Genomic DNA, 22,250 nt, shown 5'->3' with positions numbered 1-22,250 from the left:
TGGATCACAGCAATTTACATACATTTGCATATGGTAGGTCAAGAGTAATGATGAGCCTTATCTGTTCCTTTACTGCAGATGCTTGATCTTTCTTGTTAGATTTAAAGTGTCTGATCTGATTGACATTTAAACTAAACCTTAATCATGGTGCTTTAACAAAACTTAAATCAGCGCAGCACAGAAACGTATTGCCACCTCGTAGCGTGGTTCTCCTGTGCGAAAATTGCAGCGGGGTACAACGAGGGGCCACTGCTGTGCAGATTAGTGCACAAATTACACCCATGCATGGGAACACCAACTTTTCCTGCTGTCAACAGATGCTTGTGTGTGAGATTCTGTTAAATAAACAGCCATTTCCTAATTACAGAAAGAAAAAACTGAAAAATAGTATGGGTATCTGTGTAGACATTGGCAGGTGGTACATCAGTGCTAATTAGTGTTGTCACTGGCGATAATTCACAAGAGTCTGCAAACAGCACTACAAGAGCACTACAGTTTCATGGACCTCATCATTCACATAATGGAGCAAAAACATCTTCTGTCAGAATTTCTCATCAGAGCACTCATTATTACGCAAATGGAAATTCAGTGTAAATGGATAGATCACGATGGCTTTATAAAACGCACACTGATGTAAACGAGTTTAACTATGTTGGTATTTGTCAATTCAGTTTCCTGCTCACAGGTGAAAGAAATCCCACCCTGAGTTCTATATATAGCTGTAACATTCAGTATAAGGAAGAAGACAAGGTGAAGACAAGGTGAAGCGAAACAGATCTAATTTGCAGCTTAACTTTATTTTACAAAACCAAAGGAAAATAATCCAACACAAGAAACAATTCAGCAGTGTGCTAGAGCACAGTCAACACCAGAAAATTAGCTGAACAAACTAGATCAAACTAACATGACAACATTGTCAACTAAAAACGGAAAACCTTTTCAAAGTGCAAGTTTTTGAAACCGATAATGTTATTGTAACAGTGTAAACATGCTTAGCAACTATGACAACATAAGGAAACAGGAAATTATACTATATCAACTAAAAGTTAATGTAAATTAAACTGAAACAATAACAGAACATGACAATAATAAAGTTAATTTATTTATTTTTTCCTTTTTTTTTCATCTTTTAAAATCATGAATGTCTGGGCACAAGACAAAGATATGTTTATGTAATTTCCATATAGTTGCAAGGGTGATGCATTACTATAATATGACCTTTAGACTTTTTTGCATATGTGAATGGAACGCTGCATCATTTGTTTTTTCTTTTAGCATTTTTTTCCTTTTTTTTTTTTTTTTTTTTTGTCATCCTGACCTTAACCTTTTTGAATAGGTAACACTTTTAAATAAGGTTAAAGTAGTTAATGCAGTGTCTAACAACGAACAATACTTTTACTGCATTTATTAATCTTGGTTAAATCTATATGCATTTTTAACATTTTAAGTTGCATAAATGAATATTAATTTATTATGAACCAACATGATTAATCATGAACAACAGTAGATAAATAAAGTGGCATTAACCTAGATTATCATATGCTGTAAAAAAGTCAGTTGTTAGTTTATTATACCTAATGCATTTACTGTGGAAAATTATTTTAAAGTATTACATTTGAATATAATTTATTTTGATAATATTTTACAAATTCCATATTGCATTTATTGTAATGGCTAATTTGTCTTAAAGGCTAGTCTAGTGTAATACAATAACAACAACAACATGCTCCGCTTCCACTTCACACCATTCTCGTACTCTGGCGATGTGCGGCAGGTTTAGTGTCCCAGGACACCATAGACAGGGTGTCATGTAAAGGTTTCTTACACATGAGCAAAGTGTCATTTACACTGTGCTCTGCAAGTTGGCAGCAAAACTAAAAATCTGACCCCATCAAGGATTTTATCTCTGGTATTCTGATCACATTTAAGTGGCCACATATAGAGATATATGGGCACTCTCCACAACTGTAACCTTAGCAGAAGGTCAATGCTCAGTGGAAGGACAGTGGAGACAGGAAGAGACAATAGTGCTTATGATACATTATGCACTGTATTTCATTCAGCTGGAGGACGTCATATACTGAATTAAAAAAATCCTTTGGGACAAAATGTTTATATTTTACTGGATTTAAAGGGATAGTCTACCCACAAATCATTTACTCACCCTCATACCATTCCAAACCTGTATGACTTTCTTCTGTTGGAGACAACAGAAGATGTTTTGAAGAAACTATTCAGTTTCAGTTCCCATCGACTTCCATTATATGGACAAAAAAAAAAAACACACAAAAAAACAATGAAAGTCAGTGGGAACCATAAATGTTTCGTTATCATTATTCTTCAACATATCTTATTTTGTGTTTAATCAGTGCATACAGATTTGGAAGAACATGAAGCTGGGTAAATTAATCTCTTTAATGTTCATTTTTTAATTTGTACTGTTCATTTTTAGTTCATTTGAGCTCATAATGTAATAACTGATGTTCATGTATACTTTAATGTAACTTTAAATGGTAAAAGGTTGAGGTTTGAGTGTTATGTTGCATATCTACTATGCTTGTGAGAATGACAACCTGACTGTTCCCTAAGGAGAGATGAGATGTGGGTTTAAAGACAGCCACCTAATAAGGGAATTTGGTCTCACCAGTGGGATTTCTCATCATGGTCTCTCTCCCTTTCCTTCCTCCTCTGACAGGCCCCTGTGGAAAGGGAGATGTTGTAGAGCAGTGCGCTCTGCCTGACCAGACCCCAGCGGTGGTGCTCAGGCTGACGGAGGCTCTAGAGAGACTGGGTGAGTTTGCTCCTCTGCCTCACCTATCTAATTTAACTATTCAAATAGAGTAAAACACTAGTCTAGCACCTAAAGATGGGGATGGGTAATTTGATTGAGTAATTATATATTTCCTTCTTCATGAATGAAATATTATTTTGCATAAAAATAACACTTCTTGAATTAGTTCATTACATACAAAATATGCTATGGGGTACCGTAATAAAACCATGTTGTTTTGGGCATATACAAATGGGAATTTACTGTTCAATTTAGGTTTTTGTTAACATCAGATTATAAGACTGACCTTTGACCTCTGTCCTTTTCTCAAGACTGGGAGAATGAGCCACTTTACCGGTCTGGCCACACCTCCATTGGACCACCGGAGTTACTTCAGGCATTGGAAACAGGTCAGGTTCATAAGTGGTTTATTCTGTACATGCTAATTTCAGAATATCTACACTATAGTATGTTCAGCCCCATTTGATGTAATATGCATCTAGTTAATAATCAAACATTATAGTTTGCAGTTGAACAGTTTCCCTGAATTGATTATTTGGCAAATCTTGATAGGCTTAATTAAAATGAATTGATACTGTAATCATGAATTTTCTGTGTGTGTGTTGAAAAAGGAAATTAAAGAAAGACAATCTGAAGTGTACGATGCATAAAAACATGAAAAGAAAACCGCAGTATAAACAGTTTTTTGAGCACTGGAGTGCCTTCCTGTCTTCAGCAGTGTAGATCAAGGCAACTGTTGTTAAAGTTTGAAAAGTTTAGCTGAAGTTCTTATTAAGGACCACAAGGGAGTGCTCTGGCTCCGTACTTTTTTGGGAGATGCTGCTTCCAAAAAAAACCTCAGCACTACTATTGGATTAGATGAAGCAAATTCATGCATATTCACACGCACACCCCTCTTCCTCTCAACTAAAATGATTAGGCAGAGCATGGATTTCCCATAGGAGAAAACTCCTTTTATCACATACTATTGTTGTTTCAGACTAAGAATTTTATTCCATTTCAAGGAGAGACTTTGTTAGAGATTGTGCTTGCAGCATCTGTTATATGCCACTGAAGTGCAGATATACATGGTCTAGCAAAACCCCACATCCATATATAGCACAGGTATTGTCAAAGCCTTAGTTGTCACAACTTAAGCATTACAACCTTTTAAGTAATTTCCAGTTTGACAATGTCACATGTGCACTATCATGACCAGGGTATGTTCATGTCAGTTTGTTTGGAGTACATCTGCACACTTTCACAAAGGGTCAAAGGGTTTTTCACAAGTTTCTGCACAGATTCTAAAATATGTCTTCTGACACATAAGCACTCTCATGAACTGAAGAACTATATGTAAAGGGAGGGTAGGGTGGATGTTGTCAGTTCGTGACTGTTTGACATGAATGTGCTCTGACAATGTGGTAAGGCCTGTTTACAATGGTGTCGGAAAGGTTAGCCTTTTTTATATCGACCTTCAGCATTTGAGTTTTTCCTTTAAAACTCCTTCAGTATATTTGAGAATGTTCTTGTGTGTACTTCAAGTACAGTCACTTATCAACTTACAGGTTTAGATTGGATTTGATCATTACACGACTCTCTATTTCCTCTTGAGAGCTTTTTCATTTGTATGGGTCATTGTCATGTTACATGGCCCACTTACAACCCTTGGTTAATTCAACCTTTGCAAAACACTCATCCATTAAGTTCTGTACAGTGGGCTTTGAAAGTCTGTGACCACATTGACAATTTAAGATATATCTATTCTAAATATATCTATTATTATTATTTTATTTATTATTTTTTACTTTAAACTCATATTGTTTTGCTGATGGTATAATCCATAATGAAAAATGCAAAATATAAGCTTTTTCACTTGAGGATCTCAGACTTTTGGATCTGACAGTAAACTGTATGTTTCATGTATTTGATTGAGGTGTATGGGATATGTTTATTATATTTACCTAACCTTTGTTTTGTAAATATTTCCATTCACATCTAACCATAAGTTTAACCTTTCACTGGAATGAACACAATTAAGCCAACCGTGAAACGTTACAAAATGTATCCATCACCCATTTCCTGTCATTATATAACGGGTTAGTTACTCAGTGTGGAAATACTCACACAATTGCATACACTCTTATAAGTGTTTTGGCAGATACGCACCATGGTTGCCATTTAAAAGCCCAGCCAAGAAGTGGTGAAGTCCAGTGGCCACAGAAGACCAGAGACAACATTACGTCACCCAGCTAGAGCTTGTGCTAACCAACCTGTGATTTGTGGATCAACAGTGTGTTGTCATGGAGATGGCAAGCCGTTTTAGCCACGAGGATACATATTTTAGAGAAACGAGAAAGAACGAGAGAGTAAAGGTTTCATGTAGGAAGTGGAGAGGAGCAGAGAGAGGAATGACTCATGATTCAGGTGCGTCGAAGATCGACAAGTGCATATGCAGTAAATTCAAACTAATGGTCAAGGAGGATTGATGAACGTTTGCCTGTGTGTGTGAATATGCATTTGGTGTACAGCAAAAACACACACATACACACAGTCATCAGGAAAAGAAAACTGGTTCCAGCTCCAGTCTCCCTGGATACAGTGACAGGCACACGGAGAGGCGGCTGACCCGTGCCCACTCGACAACATGCCAAAAGCCCATTTTCCCTTCCGTTTATTAATATCGACATTCATCATGGTCGCATTTCTAGTCTTTTTCTTGCGTGAGAGAAGCTGCGCTCAGCAAAGCACAAATTAAAAACACTGCTCTCATCTTCCTCACTTCCTGCTCTCCCATTGGCTGCCAGTGATGTCATCCTGTCTCATATGCAATAGTCAATAACCTATTAGAGTCCAGCGTTTTATAGTCAGCTTGGGCAGAAGGGGCTTCTGCCGCTTGAGCTCTTCCACACCCTTTGTTTTATTGGAGTCTTTTAGCGATTGTCTTGATTAATACGTCCTAAAGTTGTAAAGATTTCTGAGGGGAGACGGTTCAGTGCCCCCAGGGAACACTTTGTACTGCGGGTGGTGTTATAATAGTTTTTCATTGTAAATGATGTTTTTTTTTCTTCTGTGTTTGTAAATGCATGCCGTTTAAAGACCACAGATAGCCTATGTAATTATTTGTGCATATTAATTTTATATGGTATGTTTGGCATGTATAATGCATCGCAAGCACATTCACATTCACCTTTACATTAACCATTAACAAAACCATTATCATTCACTCTTGAAGACTTAAGATGTGACATTTCAGCAGTCTTATTGGAAATTTCCTCACCTTTCTGCAAGATTGCCTCTCTAGTTTTGTTTACGCTCACTCTACCTGCATAATCCATCCATGTCATTTGTTCTGTCCAGCTCTTTCTCCTCTTTTCTGCAGATACAGCCTTGGAAGTGATCACTAACAATGATGTCATCCCTTAATTGCTCTTTTTTTCCTCTCTCTCTCTCTCTCTCTCTCTCTCTCTCTCTCTCTCTCTCTCTCTCTCTCTCTCTCTCAAACACACACACACACACACACATACTTGTGGCCAGACTCCTCCCTTGTTCAGCCTTTTTGGCTCTTAAAGTTTCCTGACAGAGATGTTCTGATCGATCAAATCGCTGAGTTAGGGCCCGTTCAGAAAAGATGCGCGCTTGCATCAATCTGCACGGTTTGTAAATAGTTTTTATACCGTACATGCACTAGGTGAGTGTTTTTAAACATTGTGAGGCATCTTTTTTGAGTGTGTGCGTGTCTCCTCCCATGAGTGCTTGACTTTTAAGATGCCACGTCAAGATAAAAGAGGTTAACTGAACGTTGTGATGTATCTTTTAGTTTTTTAGTTTTTTCCTCCCATGAGTGCTGGACTTTTAAGATGCCATGTCAAGTTAACAGAGGTTAACATTTTAAATAGTATATCGGGACACCTGCATTCTGTTTCATTCTGTTTTAAAATGCTTGATCTCGTCCTGTGTGCATACTGTAGATAGATGGATAGATAGTTGGATGGATAGATGGATAAATGGTTGGATAGGTGGATAGATAGTTGGATGGATGAATGAATGAATGAATGAAAGGATGGATAGATGGTTAGATAGATATATGGATGGAAGAATAGATTGATGGATGTATTTTTTTTTTTAAATCAAGGAAATGATCAATGATATGACCTTTTTAAAACCAAATGTCCTCAATGACAAGCATGTTATATAACTGGCAAAGATTTATTCTGCAGTGTAATGCCACAGTTGTATCATCTCTATTTTTCCACTCTCTCTCATTTCTCCCCTCTTCTGAACTACTCCTTTTCATTCGCTCATTTCCGCTCCCTTTTCATGTCCTCCTCGAAGACTTGATTGGATGGGGATACATAATGCACAGTGCCAAACCAGAGCAAATTAAATGTTGAGTTTACAGCAGCTTAAACTGAATAACAACATATCAATGTCTCCGTCTCTTATGCGCATTCCTTGTTTTTCTTTCTTGCTTTATTTCTTTTTATTGCTTTTGTTTGCTTTATTTTTCCTCTGTTTACTTATTTGTCTCTCTTTATTTGGGTAATTTTAATCATTTTAGACTTTTGTCATCTATGGTCAAAACACATTTTCTCATCAGCAGCCCAGGAAGAGTAATTTTATATAATTAAGATTGATTTTTTTTGCAAAGTTGCCATCTTTTCACTTTATTAGATTAGAGTTGTTTAATGACCTGCAGCTTTAATCAGTGGGAGGTTTAGTCTGTTGGGTTTTATAATGAGGCCTACTGTATTTGGTGCAGTATTCTGTAGTTCATTGTCTGTTGATTGCTTTGAGTCTGTGCGTGTCCCTCTTCTCTGTGCACTGGCTTTTCTTGTCCTTGCTTTCATCGCCTGAGTTGTTTACGTGAAAATCTCCCCTTCAATTTTTTACACTCATCACTTTCTCTCCACTCTTGCACATGCATGCTCGCACATACATAAATGCACGCTCACCGCACTCCTGTCCCAACCCAGAGGGTAAACAGTGGCGCTCCACAGGCGTCATGAACTGTACTGTTGCACATTGTTGGTATTTGTGTTTGTGAGTGTATACACAAGGAAAATGGCAGATATATTGACAAAAGGAGCAAGACTGTTTTTGTGGTGTCTAAATGTATTTTTTGATCTACAAAAAAACCTTGCAGCACTGAGCAGAATAAACAATGCCATCGTTTTAGTTTAAAACTGTCTTACCCTCATGTCTTTCAAAAACCTCTATGAATGTCTTAACCTCTGAGACACACTGACCTGACCTCAGGCTTGACGTCACTTCGTTTACCATGGTAAACATTTACTATGTAGACTATACTGTCTAAAAATATTAAGAATGTTAACAAAATACACATCTTCTAAGTTCTAAGGGTTTAGTTTCAATCTACGGTGTCTGTTTTACGATATGCACTATATTGCCAAAAGTATTGGGACGCCCCTCAAAATAATTGAATTCAGGTTCCAATCACTTCCATGGCCACAGTTGTATAAAATCAAGCACCTAGGCATTCAGACTGCTTCTACAAACATGTGTGGACTTAAGAGCAGTGGAGACGTGTTCTCTGGAGTGACGAATCACGCTTCTCTGTCTGGCAATCCGATGGACGAGTCTGGGTTTGGCCAGGAGAAGGGTACTTTTGTTGTGGGATTGTTTTTCAGGGGTTGGGCTTGGCCCCTTAGTTCCAATGAAAGGAACTCTTAATGTTTCAGCATACCAAGACATTTTGGACAATTTCATGCTCCCAACTGTGGGGGAAAGGTTTGGGGATGGCCTCTTCCTGTTCCAACATGACTGTGCACCAGTGCACAAAGCAAGGTCCATAAAGACATGGATGAGTGAGTTTTGTGTGGAGGAACTTGACTGGCCTGCACAGAGTCCTGACCTCAAACCGATAGAACACCTTTGGGATGAATTAGAGCGGAGACTGCGAGCCAGGCCTATACTCGTCCAACGTCAGTGCCTGACCTCACAAACGCGCTTCTAGAAGAATGGTCAAAAATGTCCATAAACACACTCCTAAACCTTGTGGAAAGCCTTCAGAAGAGTTGAAGCTGTTATAGCTGCAAAAGGTGGGCCAACTCCATATTAAACCTACGGATTAAGAATGGGATGTCATTAAAGTTCATGTGCAAGTAAAGGCAGACGTCCCAAAACTTTTGGCAATGTAGCCAATGTAGATGCTCCAGCAACAGTAAGACAGTATGTTTTTGTTTAGTTTTTTTGTCTATACAATGGAAGTCAATGATCAGTAAAACAGTTTGGTTACCAACATTCTTCAAAATATCATATTTTGTGTTCAGCTGAAGAAAGTATAGTCATACAAGTTTGGAATGTCAAGAAAATGCTATCAACATTTATTCATCCTCATTTTTGGGTGAACTATCCCTTTTAGTGATGAATGCCAAAGCTGCTCTTTTCCATACAATGAAAGTGAATGTTGACCACAGTTAAGCAAAAATGTCATCACTATATTTTGAATAAATAACAACTTAAATTTCACTGTTCTTCACAGAAAACTATTGCATGGCTGAAATATAATGTAAAATGACCACATTTTAATACTTTTAGTTTTTTTTTGTTCTTTTTTGTTCTTTTTCTCTTTTTTTATATTCTGGTAAAGATCTCCTTTTGTGTTCTGCGGAAGAAATGTAAATTCCTATGGTATTTGTCATTTCAGCAGTTTTACACCCACAACAGCAAGATGTTTTGGTGTCTGTGAGTCAGATCACAGAACAATGAAGGAGGTGAATGAGTTCAGTTTAAAGAGGAACATGGCCGGGTCCACAGTGGGTCTTGTGGTCACACAGGAATGAGGGCTGTCATCTCTGAAGCTATTTTACTCTCCCTGTCCCTAAAGGTTGCGCCTTACTGGAACAGCTCTCTTCATCACCCCAACATATCAACGAACACACAGCATCAAAGCTTACAATAACATAGCATGCTATAGTCGTAGCTAAATACAGCCAGCACACAAAAACATATAGCAGTTCACAAAACACTGAATTTCTGAACCATAGAGCTTGCTTTCTCAAAAGAGATTTTGTCAGGCATTTGTTCTAGAGTTGTATAGCCATCAGGTGTCATATGTGTTTTCTGTTACAAGTTTTCCCTATGCTAGTTCCTGTGTGCCTTGGTTGCCCTTGTGTGTACTCATTTGTTTCCATAACAACCCATTGTATTTACCTGTGTCTTGTTTAGCTCCATCGTTTGGTCTATTTATGCTGCCTTCAGGTGCTAAATATGTGTTTCCTAGTTAAAAACTGGAACATGAATGCCCTCTCAAGTTGTATTTGCCACTGGGAAGCTCGGGATAATTTTGATACCCATGCCATGAACTTTAAACATGGACTGGTATTCTTTATTATTATTTTCCCACAACAGCTACATCGCCTTGTCTTGACATTAAAGTAGTGCATATTTACATATATGAATAACCATTTGAAGCGTGTTGGTTGTCAGTGAATGTGACGATCACATTGGCTTCAATAGGACTTTCCCAGTAAATAGGCAAGAATAAACCTGGTGTCCTCCATGATTCATGTGTTTTTCTGACAACAAAGCACTTGAATGGGACAAGCTTATAATCACAACTTCAGAAGTGGGAAGTAGGAAATTTCAGATAGCACATTAAGGCAGTGTAAAACTCTGTTCGTTTCAGTTCTTGTTCTGGTGTCTTCATTGTTTACGGTTGGTTGTGTTAGTTCTGCTGTGATTTTCTTCTGTGCCTATACAGTAGCAGTTTGTTTTGTTTTAGTTTTTTGTCTAATAAAGACTGACTGCACATAGATCCTTCATTTGCCTTTATTGGAACCAAATAAATGTGATATTTTATTATATGATATTATTAATATAATATTTTTTCATTATAAATATAGTGATTACAACTAAGGTGGACACCTAATTTGATATATGATATTACCATCTGAATCTAACCATGTAATGTCATCAAATGGAAAAGTCAACCAGCTGTTTATTATCAGTTAATTACTGTGCCTTTAGCCCCAACAGTAAGGGCGCCTTTTACCCCAAATACCACACTTTTACATATTCTTTCATTATTGAAAACTATTGCTCATTTGCTACATAAATGTTACAACATTTTAAAACTTTGTGTTGCTTTCCGCGATCGCGGATGCCGTGATCATGATCAGTCCAATTTTTACGTGCATCAAATGCGGATGTGAAGAAAAGTGCTGAGCTGAATTTTTGTGCCATCTAGTGGTTTAAAAAAGAATAAAGTCAAATGCGCCTTTTACCCCAGTGCGCCTTTAGCCCTGTTGTTGCCCATATATAAAATTGATCCATCACCTGAAATAAACTGTGAGAGTAACTGACCATTTGGGGTTTGGTTATTCTCCATGCACAAAGGCATTAAATGCCCCCATGCATGTCCTCAGCGAGCCTTGTTGTCTGAATGCCTTTCTCTGTTTGCACCCGTAAATACCATAAACAAAAGCCTCTGGGACTCTTGTGTTGCTCAGAGAGTGGCTGGTGACAGGAAGATAGAGGAGGCGACAGAGAAATTGAAGAGAGGGATCAAGGGTAGTGCCGGGTGAACACAGATCATGGACCAGATAGCAACACTAAGGGTTAAAGCTTAGTAGAGCATGAATTTGTGGATTGACCCACAGAATGCTTTGACATGGTGTGAGTGTTGCGTGGCTTTATGTGCACATTCGAAGGCAGAAAGTGTCCTGGACAGGGTCAGGTACTCTGTTCCATTATACTGTTCCAGTCCAGACTGGCACCAAGTGTGTGTAATTCTGGTAAAGTGTTATGAATATCATAGGGGAATGGGAGTTACCACTTCTGGGAGTGTATTATTAGTAGACTTAGGCGAAATCTATGGACTATTTTGTGCACTTATTTTGAAATTTGTGGAATGATTTAAATGTGATAAAAAGTGTTAAAGGAACAGAGATATTTTGAGGAATGTTGGGGTCCAAACAATATGGACCCTATTGACTTTCAACATTTCAATGTATGGACAATAAATAGATATTTCAAAATATCTTCTTTTGTGTTCTACAGAAGAAACAAATGTATCCAGGTTTGTAAGGACATGATGGTGAGTAACTGATCATAAAATGTTAATTTTTGGGTGAACTATCCTTTTAAATGGAGTACTACAATCTCATTGGTTGCAGTTTCTTGTGCATGCCGATTCCATGTGAGACTAATTATTAGTTGGGTTTTTTTTAACTAGATAATATCTGGATCACAAAAATGGACATGGATAGTAGAGCAGATTGAACTGCCTTTTTGGTATATTCATGATCGCAGTTTTAAAAATGTTGGTTCATATGAGGAGATCACAGTATGGCGTCTAAGCCATGCAGGAAACACTTTGATGTGTGGGTGAAAATGCAAGTGAGTCAAGTGGAGAGAAAAGGAAAAATGGAAAAATCCAGATCCATTTCTGTCACGGTGTGGGAGCTTCAAACATAAAATCACAATGTGGCACTGAGTCAAACATTCTGTATGCATACACACACCGACCGTGATTCCCACTGTGAGAAATCTGATTACTTTCTCTGAAAACCTTAGTTGTTGGGCAGTGAAGCCACTCATTCGGTGTTATTAAAATTGTTTTTTATTTTTTATTTATTATTTTTATTTTATTTTTGTGTGCCAATGCAAATACCTGTAATGATCCATTTTTCATTAAAACTGTTGGATGATTGTTTCTCCTTTCCAAACCCAAGCAAATCTTACCAACTTAACTTATAACTTACTTGAGCTTTGTGTTAATTATCTAATAGTGCTCTGAAATAAAGCTGATATTGCCTTAGGTATATTTAGAGACATGGACTATCTCTTTAAAATATGATATTGTAAATAGTTTCAGAACCTTGAATTAGTTATGTATCCTTGCAAAGTTACTCAGTCAGATGTGTAAAATGCAGTTCTGTATGACTCTCTCAAATGGATGTCAGCAGACATCTTAGTGTTATTTACAACAGGCCAAACAACAGGCTACTATGAGGCAAAAAAATATTGACAAGAAGGAATTGTAAAGAACCATAGAGCAAACACATACTAATTCCATCACTATTCTCCTTGGTGCTTTTTGATTTAGAGGCCAATGATTTGTTGACAACTGTTCTTTTTTTATGCAACACAGTCACAGCTTTTACCATTGTGATTGAGTTGGGTTGCCGGCATGGCACCACTGAGTGAAAGATGAGATAATGTGAATCTAATTCCCTTAGGCAGAAAAAGCACCACTGTTTCACCTATCCACATTTTCTGGGCATTTTATCAGGATCATTCCATTAGCTTTAATCTTCATTATTAGATTTGATGTGAAAACTTCACTGAAAATAATTTGGTCTTTGACATTTTCTCCTTCAATAAACCAGCTTGAATTGACGCTGAATACAATAATGGTTAACTGTTTGAGAGGATTTACATGTGATGTATTTTTATTTAGTTTACTTTATTTATTACTATATATACACACACACACACACACACACACACACATATATATACACGTATATGGCCCCTTTTCATTTTATGGTTTAACATATTAGAAAAAATAATAATAAATCTGGTCCTGACAGGTCTTAAAATTACCTCAGTTGAACAAAAACACATGACATATTACACAGTGTCATTGTTTATTTAACAAAAATAAAGCCAAAATGGAGAAGCCATCGGTGACAAACTAAGTACACTCTTACTGCTTCCATAGGAACTAACAGGGAAAGCAGCAGTCAGGCACTGCTAATCAAATGCCTTTGATTAGTTGATCACAGGCACACATGACCACCTCTATAAAAGCAGAAGTTTTGTCATTTTGCTGGTCTGGAGCATTCAGGTGTGTGTTAACACAATGCCAAGGAGGAAAGACATCAGCAATGATCTTAGAGAAGCAATTGTTGCTCTATTATTCTACAGTGAGGAAGATTATTCACAAGTGGAAAACATTCAGTAAAGTTGCCAATCATCTCAGACTCTACAGACCTCAGTTAGCATTTTAATGTTAAAGTGTATGACAGTACAATTAGAAAAAGACTAGACCAAGTATAGCTTGTTTGGAAGGGTTGCTAGGAGAAAGCCTCTTCTCTCTAAAAAGAACATGGCAGCACTGCTTAGGTTTGCAAAGTTGTATTTGAACAAACCATAAGACTTCTGGAACAATGTCCTTTGGACAGATGAAACCAAAATGGAGATGTTTGGCCATAATGCACAGTGCCACGTTTGGTGCAAACCAAACACAGCGTATCAGCACAATCATACCATCTGTCAAGCACGTTGGTGGAGGGGTGATGAGTTGGGCTTGTTTTGCAGCCACATGACCTGGGCATCTTGCAGTCATTGAGTCGACTATAAACTCCTCTGTGTACCAAAGTATTCTAGAGTCAAATGTGAGGCCATCTGTCCGACAGCTAAAGCTTGGGCGAAAATGGGTCATGCAGCAGGACAATGATCCCAAGCACACCAGCAAATCTACAACAGAATGGCTGAAAAAGAAAATAATCAAGGTGTTGCATTGACCCAGTCAGAGTCCAAACCTCAACTCGATTGAAATGCTGTGGCAGGACCTTAAGAGAGCTGAGCATAAACAAATGTCCACAAACCTCAATGAACTGATTAAGTTCAATGTTGTAAAGAAGAGCGGGCCAAAATTCCTCCACAACGATGGGAGAGATTGATAAAGTCATATAGAAAACAATTACTTCAAGTTATTGCTGCTAAAAGTGCCTCTAGAAGCAACTGAATAATAATAGTTTGTCACTTCTCCATTTTGGCTTTATTTTTGTTTTAAAAAATAATGACAAGGTGTAATTTGTCATGTGAAGATGTTCATCTGAGGTTGCATTTACCTAATTATTTTTTTATTATGTCCTGATACGTAAAACCATATATATATATTCCTGCTTTTTGGACCACTATAATTTACACCTTTATTTTCCTCCATAGCTCATGCGAGATTTGTAGGTCAGCGCTTCCACAGGGACTAAGCCATCTGTAAAATTTTAACAGCAGATAATGACCAGCTGAGGCAGCTTTATCCAGAGCCAGTGGTGACCTTTACCCAAAGGATCATGTTGATGACTCGTTTCAAGGCTTTTAACTTACAACACTAACCTCTAAAACCAGTCTGAAGGTTTTCAGGCTATATCACAACCTTTTGGTCCTGCACCATGTGACATCTCTTTACAAATTTTAATCAGGTACTATAGGGTCAATGTGGAGAGTGGGGTAAAGCCAAAATGATCATAAATGATTATGTGTCCCGGCGGTGACCAGCATGAGGTGCTAGGCACAATAAACAAAGGCCTGGCAGATCAATAGTTTTAGGCTAGACGGCTTCGAGAACTGAATTTGACAATGAGTTTAATTGATAGGCATGTAAATGAATGAATGGAGAGATAGGGATGGGGCAAAAGCTTCTTGATGACCTAGACAAATCTATTTATAGTGGATTAGACACTTTTACAAACTGGGCATTTAAAAGCACACTTCAACAATATATGGATCAAGCCAAGCAGGGGGAAACAATCAATTTGGGCCACTGGCAGGCAAGAAATTAAAGATCAGCAGATGGGCATCCACTGTCAAGGTGATAAGAAAAATAAGAAATACATGTGGAAGCTTAGAATGGACATTGCGACCAGTAAATGGGATTCATTGAGAAACTGTGATCAATAGGTGGTAGTTTCTCGCATGACTGTTCCTCTGTGATAGAGGGGGACTTGGGTTATGGAAAATCCCTGCACTAATCTTGCCTGATATTAGCCCAGCACCGTTTGTTAGCCATGTGAGTTTAATGTAAAATAACACTTTTTTTTTCTTTAGTGGCTTGATAAATTGCATATTTTTAGAAGTGAAATCAACATGATGGTGAGACAAATTGTTCAGCCATCCTTTAAGCGATTTTTTTTTTTTTAAATCTGATGGAAGTAAGACTGAGGTTTTGTCTACTTTAGTTACAAAGTTGTTATGTTAAAAGTTCAACTTTTAGAAAAAGCTTCATGATATTGCGTTTTATTTCCCCCATTCCACTGCATTTTATTAGTGACCTATAAATAGTGCAAATTCTTACAGAATTATTATTCATTTTTATGTTCTCATTTTTAATTGTTCAAAATGTTTTTGAAAAAACAAAATGTATTTTCACTATCCTCATTGTATATTACATTAAATTGCATTCAATAAAAAGACTCTCAACACATATTATGATCTGTATATATTTTTTTTAATGTTCAACATATTATTTTTTATTTATTTATTTATTTATTTGTTACTGTGAGATGGGCTCTTTAGGTTTTTTAAGGTCTTTTTATGGTTTCATCTGTAGGTCCCTCCCAAGCAGTTTGTATTACTTACCTGGTTCATCTGGAATACCAAGCTTTGCATTGGAAGCAGGCATAATGGAAAGTCAACAAACTAATCACATTTAGAGAGAAAAGGTCATCAGCAAAGCTTAATGGGTTTTTGATTTCACTGGACCTGATCGCAGCGAAACTTTATTTTACAATTAGTCAGAGGGACGATCAATGCAGTTACAATTTATCCGTAGGGGTCAGACACTTTTCTCGTATTAAAATGGCATGGGATGTTGGAGAGCAGTAAAGGATTGAAGAGGTTAATTCATTCATTCATTCATCCAACGATGAGGTGAAAATATCATAGCCATAATAAACCAAGTTTAATTAAAACACCATTGACACATATATGATGGGGGTTACATTTTACCTTACCTTACTACCTAACTACTCATTTACTTCCTTTAAGTACAGAAAGGAGAGAGAGATGAATCAGAAGGATTCGCGAATTAGTGTGTTTTTTTAGTTTTTTTTTTGCTGAAGTCTCAGTAACTAGATGTTAAAGATGGGTAGCTCAAAATTGTATTCATAGTTTTATCCAGATGTCCAACATGTGCAATGACTGTGTCAAAATTACTCACATGCTTCTGAGCTCTACATATTTTCCTACATTGTTCACTTCCGAAAAATGGGGTTTCAGTGCCCAACATTCTGCAGGTATTGTGGATTGTACAGTAGGAGAGTATTTATGAATCTGCAGTTATACCAAAACTATAAATGAAAAAGCTCTGATCAAAAATATGTGAGAGTTCTGTCAGTGCCTTTTATACCTTTCCAATACATCAATATGCCATTATAATTTCAGCACAATGAAGGGACCTTTAAAATTACTACTGTATAATTGCAGTCTTTCAAGCTGCCATTATCCTAGGCTTTGAGTTATTGACCGGGAGACTTCCACTCAAATTTACTCTCTTTGTTAAGCTTGTGACTGGGTCGTTGTCCCCAGAGGGGGCAGGAATGGTCAGGGGATCTGACCACCACTGTAAGTGAATCGTTATAGGGTTTTGCCAAGGGCACATGGTTTGGAAGGGTAAATAATGGAGAAAGCACCCTGGGAGCCTATAATTAACCATTCTCTCTTTCTCTCTCTCTCTCTCTCTTTCTCAGACCCAGCAGGGGTGGACTTTGAGCAATATGAACTGTCCATTTTGGCTGATACTCTTAGAGGTTACATTCAGGAATTGCCCTGCCCACCCATCCCAGCTGTAGTGTACAGTGAGCTGGTCTACACTGCTCAGGGTAAGCTGAACACAAAACATGTAAACACCACAATTTTATATATATATACACACACACATTTCATGGAACACAATGGTAAACATTTTAATGAATTGTACTGGTTTCTCTGTTTGCTCTCTCTCTTTTTTTTGGCAATTACAATGGGTACTTTGGCTTTCAATTTTTAAAATGAAGAAAGCACAGAAGTATCATAGAAGTGGTGTGTAGTATGTATGACTTGTATTCTTAACTCTAAGCGGGGTCGGCCCAAAAAAAAGCAAGTAGTGATGTAATTATAAAAACACACTGCACTTTACTTGCCGTTTACAAGAAGCAAATACGGCCCACAGTGTTAGGGTTGCCAGTAAAGAGGTTCTAAAAAAGCTATTCAGAATAGTACACTGTAGCAATGTATGTTGTTCAGGGAAGAAGGAGGCGGGAACCGGAGAACATTCAAACACTTTAATTATAAAATAAACACAAAACGAAAGTAAAAGGGGCAGTCCCTCACGGACGACTGCCGCACACACATAAACAAAACATAACATAATGTCCAGGCCTGGTCCTCTCTCGTCCTTCACTGTGTCACTCCTCCTTTTATGTTTCTGTAGCTCATCCATGAGATACGAGGCTTCATAATCAATCGCCACCGGCCTCGCGCCGTTTTCTCACGGCTCTCGCTCTCACCCTGTTGCCACATACACAAACATCAATGTCTGCCATGAAGAGTTGTTAACTTGTGATTTTGGTAACACTTTATAATAAGGTTCATTGCTTAACATTAGTTAACTACCTTAGATAACATGAACTAAGAATGAACTGCACTTCTTCAGCATTTATTAATCTTAGTTAATATTAATTTCAACATTTCCTAATACATTATTAAAATCAAAGGTTGCATTTGTTAACATTAGTTAATGCACTGTTAACTAACATGAACAAAAATTGAACAGCTGGATTTTTATTAACTAACATTAACAAACATGAGTAAATACTATAACAAATGTTTTGCTCAGTGTTAGTTCATGTTAGTTCATACATTTACTAATGTTAACTAATGAACCTTGTTGTAAAGTGTTACCGTGATTTTGTTCATTTTTATGTTTTTACATTACTATTACAGTGTTTCTATTTTGTTGATGTCAACTTTGTTATAGTAAATATATTGTAATCTGTACTAAAATGATGTTAATTGGCATAAACATACACAAAGAATGCTCCATTTAAAATCACTAAAAAGCTGTCACTCTTCTCAGTTCATCGCGATCTCACAAAGTTCCATTATAATCAATGAAGCTGTCTACACTGCACAATGAATCTCTTATTTACATTGTGTCTACACTTGTTTTGAGCGGCGAGTGGATTCTGACTTAAACACCTCTGATTGGCCATTCGTTCAAGAGATCAACAGACATGTCTGTGATTGGCTTCACTGTTCAACGCAGCAAAAACAAATAGAAACATTTGACGTTCTCCAGAGCTCAAACACAAATACGCACTGGAACGTTTGTCAAATAAGTTTCGCCGATATTATATTTTTGCTTGCTTTATACTCTTGCTTTCGTTTTAGGGTGCTTAGCAACCGCCTATGCCACTGGCCAGCCCTGATTTTAAGTCTTCAAAAATCATGCAATCATGAGTCTCATTGAGTGAATTGAACTTGAGAAATGGAAAGTCATTGAAAAGATACAACTCTAAAGAACGCTGAACGGCATCTCTCATCAACTCTAAACTTGCCAATAAAATCTAGGATTTAAGTACATTTTCAGTGAATAATGAATGGTATCACTTTTATGATACTTTTAAAGCTTTTTTTCATTGTTGAAGCTTGAAAGCCTCAGTGTCCATTCTTTATAATTGCCATCCAGTACATTTCTTCACATTTCAAAGTTTGAACTGCATGCTGGTGAGTAAATTATGTAAGAATTGAAATGTTTAAAATGCACAACTAAATTGGGTGGGTGTGTTTGTCTTCTTTACTATATAAATGATAAATGTTCAGTGGGCAGAAAGAGGCTTGTGAGAGGCCGAGAACAAAAGTAGTTTGATAGAAAGAGAGAGGGTGTGTGTGTGTGTGTGTGTGTGTGTGTGTGTGTGTGTGTGTGTGTGTGTGTGTGTGTGTGTGTGTGTGTGTGTGTGTGTGTGTGTGTGTGTGTGTGTGTGTGTGTGTGTGTGTGTGTGTGTGTGTGTGTGTGTGTGTGTGTGTGTGTGTGTGTGTGTGTGTGTGTGTGTGTGTGTGTGTGTGTGTGTGTGTGTGTGTGTGTATCAGTGGGGGCGCTACTATGCCGGAGGGTAGGTTCACACCATCTCTCTCTGACTTCGCTCTGCATTACTCCCACTGAAAATGAAACAAGCGTACACAGAGTCTGCCCCATCTTTTAGATATGCCTGGTTGCTCAAAAGTGTTGCTTGACTTTGTAAAGACAAACCGAATTATGTAAGCACCCTCGCTGAGTAATGCTGCATCATGTTTCTGATGCCTGAGAATTCTTACAGACAATTTATATCCTTAAATGTATTGATTGAATAATATTTAAGGATGTACTGCAAAGTAAACACATTATCTTTTCCACTAATAATATAAACATACAAAATTTGCTTTAGAAGATTTTCGAGAATATATCTTGAAATAAATGACTTTTTCTTACCTTTTTGGCAACTTCCCCCTTAACCCCCCCACACATTTTTAGGTATGATGTATGTAATACATATCTTTTTTGAATCTTAAAAAATGTAGCTTCTCAACTAATGTCATGCTGTTTTGAGAATATTCTGATATTTTTACTGGAAATGGCATAATTACATAGATTTTGTATTTTGTATATTTGTTTATTTATTGTATAATTTCAATTTTGGAATTTTAAGGAGTGTTTCTATGATCTACTTTTTGACTAAATGTATTTATCTTTGGTTTATGCCTTTGATATGCAATTTTGTCAATCTGCAATCTTCTAAAAAAATTAACAAATCATTCACTTCATAATGTTTTGATTCGTTTTTATGATTGGTCCCTTAGAGTGGAAAGTCTAATTGCAGTTTAATTAGTTACATTTAGATTATGCAATAGTAACATGTTTGATTGATTGGCTTATACACCTAATAATTTAATTTTCCGTCTTCAGATATACTGTCGCTGTTATGTGAGTCACTCAAACAAATTGCAAGATCTGAAGTGAAATATTGCATCATAATAACTACTACTAATTTTTTATATTAGTTTTGTGATGCAGTGAACAAAAAAACAAGACAATGGCTCACTATAATGTACTTGGGGCTATAATACATTTTGTATTGGGTCAATGTGTCTTCAAATCTTATAATGCTAAGTCTCTCTAGGATGTGCCATATGGCATATTCAGCATTTTTGCAATAACCGTTCTAAAAAAATCAATGGGCTATTATGGCAAATAAGCTTTTCTGGAAAGTCCCTTTGTCATGGGGTGCTCTTAACAATGCCAAACCCTACCTCCCTCTTTCCTGGATAAAATCCATTTGATTGTGAAATCAGGCATGCTTTTGTTTGATATCCTTAATTTAATCAACAAACCAATTCAAGCTATTACATCCATTTTTTTTTAAATACCATGTTATCCAAAACTCCAGGAGTTTTATGATGCATGACTTAAGGGTAGAAAAATCTAATTCATTTCAAGCTTTAAATGTAACACAAAACAGCAAAAGTGACAATTTTACTTAGTAGAAGAAAAGTGCAAAAAGTACTTTTTTTGCTAGATGTGACTCCATTTAGTGTTTCTTTGAGTACCGTCGAGTGTCTAAGTCTCATTTTAAGAACATTACTCAGTGGTATCTCTCATGCCCTGAGCACCGGTGCCAATCTGGCTGGCCAGTAGCCAGTGTTCCTTCTTCCAGGATTGTGATTGGCTGTCTGCAGGGCTCCCCTTCCCTCGGTTGTGTCGTGCTGAGTCCAGATGGACTCGGCCAAGTTCCCAACCGTGGCCTACAGCCCATGACGCTGGCCTTTATTGAACAGGGGTCAGTCTCTATTGGTAATCTCCAGGAGGCAGCACGGGGTGGGACCGTCCGGCTCCAGACTGGGGGCATGGGTGTCTGTGTCTGTGCATGTATTACTGAGTGCATGCATATAACTTGCTAATAGAAGCCCTCTTGTATCAATGGTCAGTGAGTCTCAGGCCAAGGTCAAAGTACTGACCTGTTTTCTGATCGGCAGATTGTCAGACATTCATCACTCGACCCCCTGCCACCTGCCACCCACTGCTTATAACCTATGACCTCTCTGCACTTATCTTCTATAAGCACTATGGCAGAAGTGCCTTAACCAGCCAACACCTTAATGGCTTTGTTTATGCTCATAATTCATGCAGGAAAAATGCATTTGACAGGGTACTAAGTCTGTGTGAGAGCAGCTTTTAGGCAGTAATCATTGAATGTGTTGTGACCGGTAAGATTTACTGAATGTATTTGGCCTGTCTGCAAGCTGACACCCTTGACACAAAATTATGACTATTACTATTACTTCAAAAATGAAAGGGAAATTATAAAATAATGTGTACATCTTATGTTATCAATGGATGAATCAAGCTGACTATACAATAGTATGATTTATAGGAAAAGTAGGTGTTAATTTTTACTAGTTGTGATTTGTTGTATGACACTTTTTTGTTGTCAACGAGCAGAAAACCAAAAATATGAATTAATTTGTTTTATTTATTTAAACATATACATTTCTATTTATTTAAACATTAATATAATATAAAATAATATAATATAATATGTACTTATTTTTGGCTTAGAATTATAATTGACATTATACATTATAACATATTGTTCATCTTATTCATAATTGAATAAGTGGCTTAGAATCAACATGTATTACATCTCTGTAAATTCAATTCCTTCATGTTTGGAGTATTTGAACATTGCACGTGGAAAAGCAGGTGGTAAAGAAA

General features: G+C 37.2%; 1 protein-coding gene and 1 long non-coding RNA gene across 3 annotated transcripts in view; one reads left to right on the top strand and one right to left on the bottom strand.

The window, feature by feature from the left end:
• The window catches only part of pik3r3b (phosphoinositide-3-kinase, regulatory subunit 3b (gamma)), a 185,808-nt gene that overhangs the window by 69,485 nt on the left and 94,073 nt on the right, over positions 1 to 22,250 (top strand). For both annotated transcript variants that reach the window (XM_082189861.1, XM_082189862.1), the window contains exons 3-5: positions 2,696 to 2,791; positions 3,103 to 3,180; positions 17,212 to 17,343. In XM_082189861.1, coding sequence (XP_082045987.1) covers positions 2,696 to 2,791; positions 3,103 to 3,180; positions 17,212 to 17,343 — 306 coding nt within the window. The remainder of the gene's footprint in view (positions 1 to 2,695; positions 2,792 to 3,102; positions 3,181 to 17,211; positions 17,344 to 22,250) is intronic.
• On the bottom strand, positions 3,192 to 17,203 carry LOC309513825. The gene is made up of 3 exons (XR_014211537.1): positions 13,249 to 17,203; positions 4,453 to 13,200; positions 3,192 to 4,370 (listed from the first exon to the last, which is right to left on the bottom strand). It is a non-coding gene; the product is annotated as an uncharacterized lncRNA (long non-coding RNA).

This window comes from Leuciscus leuciscus (assembly GCF_965113295.1).
Source record: "Leuciscus leuciscus genome assembly, chromosome: 14".
NCBI lineage: Eukaryota > Metazoa > Chordata > Actinopteri > Cypriniformes > Leuciscidae > Leuciscus > Leuciscus leuciscus.
This window is presented reverse-complemented; position numbering and strand designations above follow the sequence as displayed.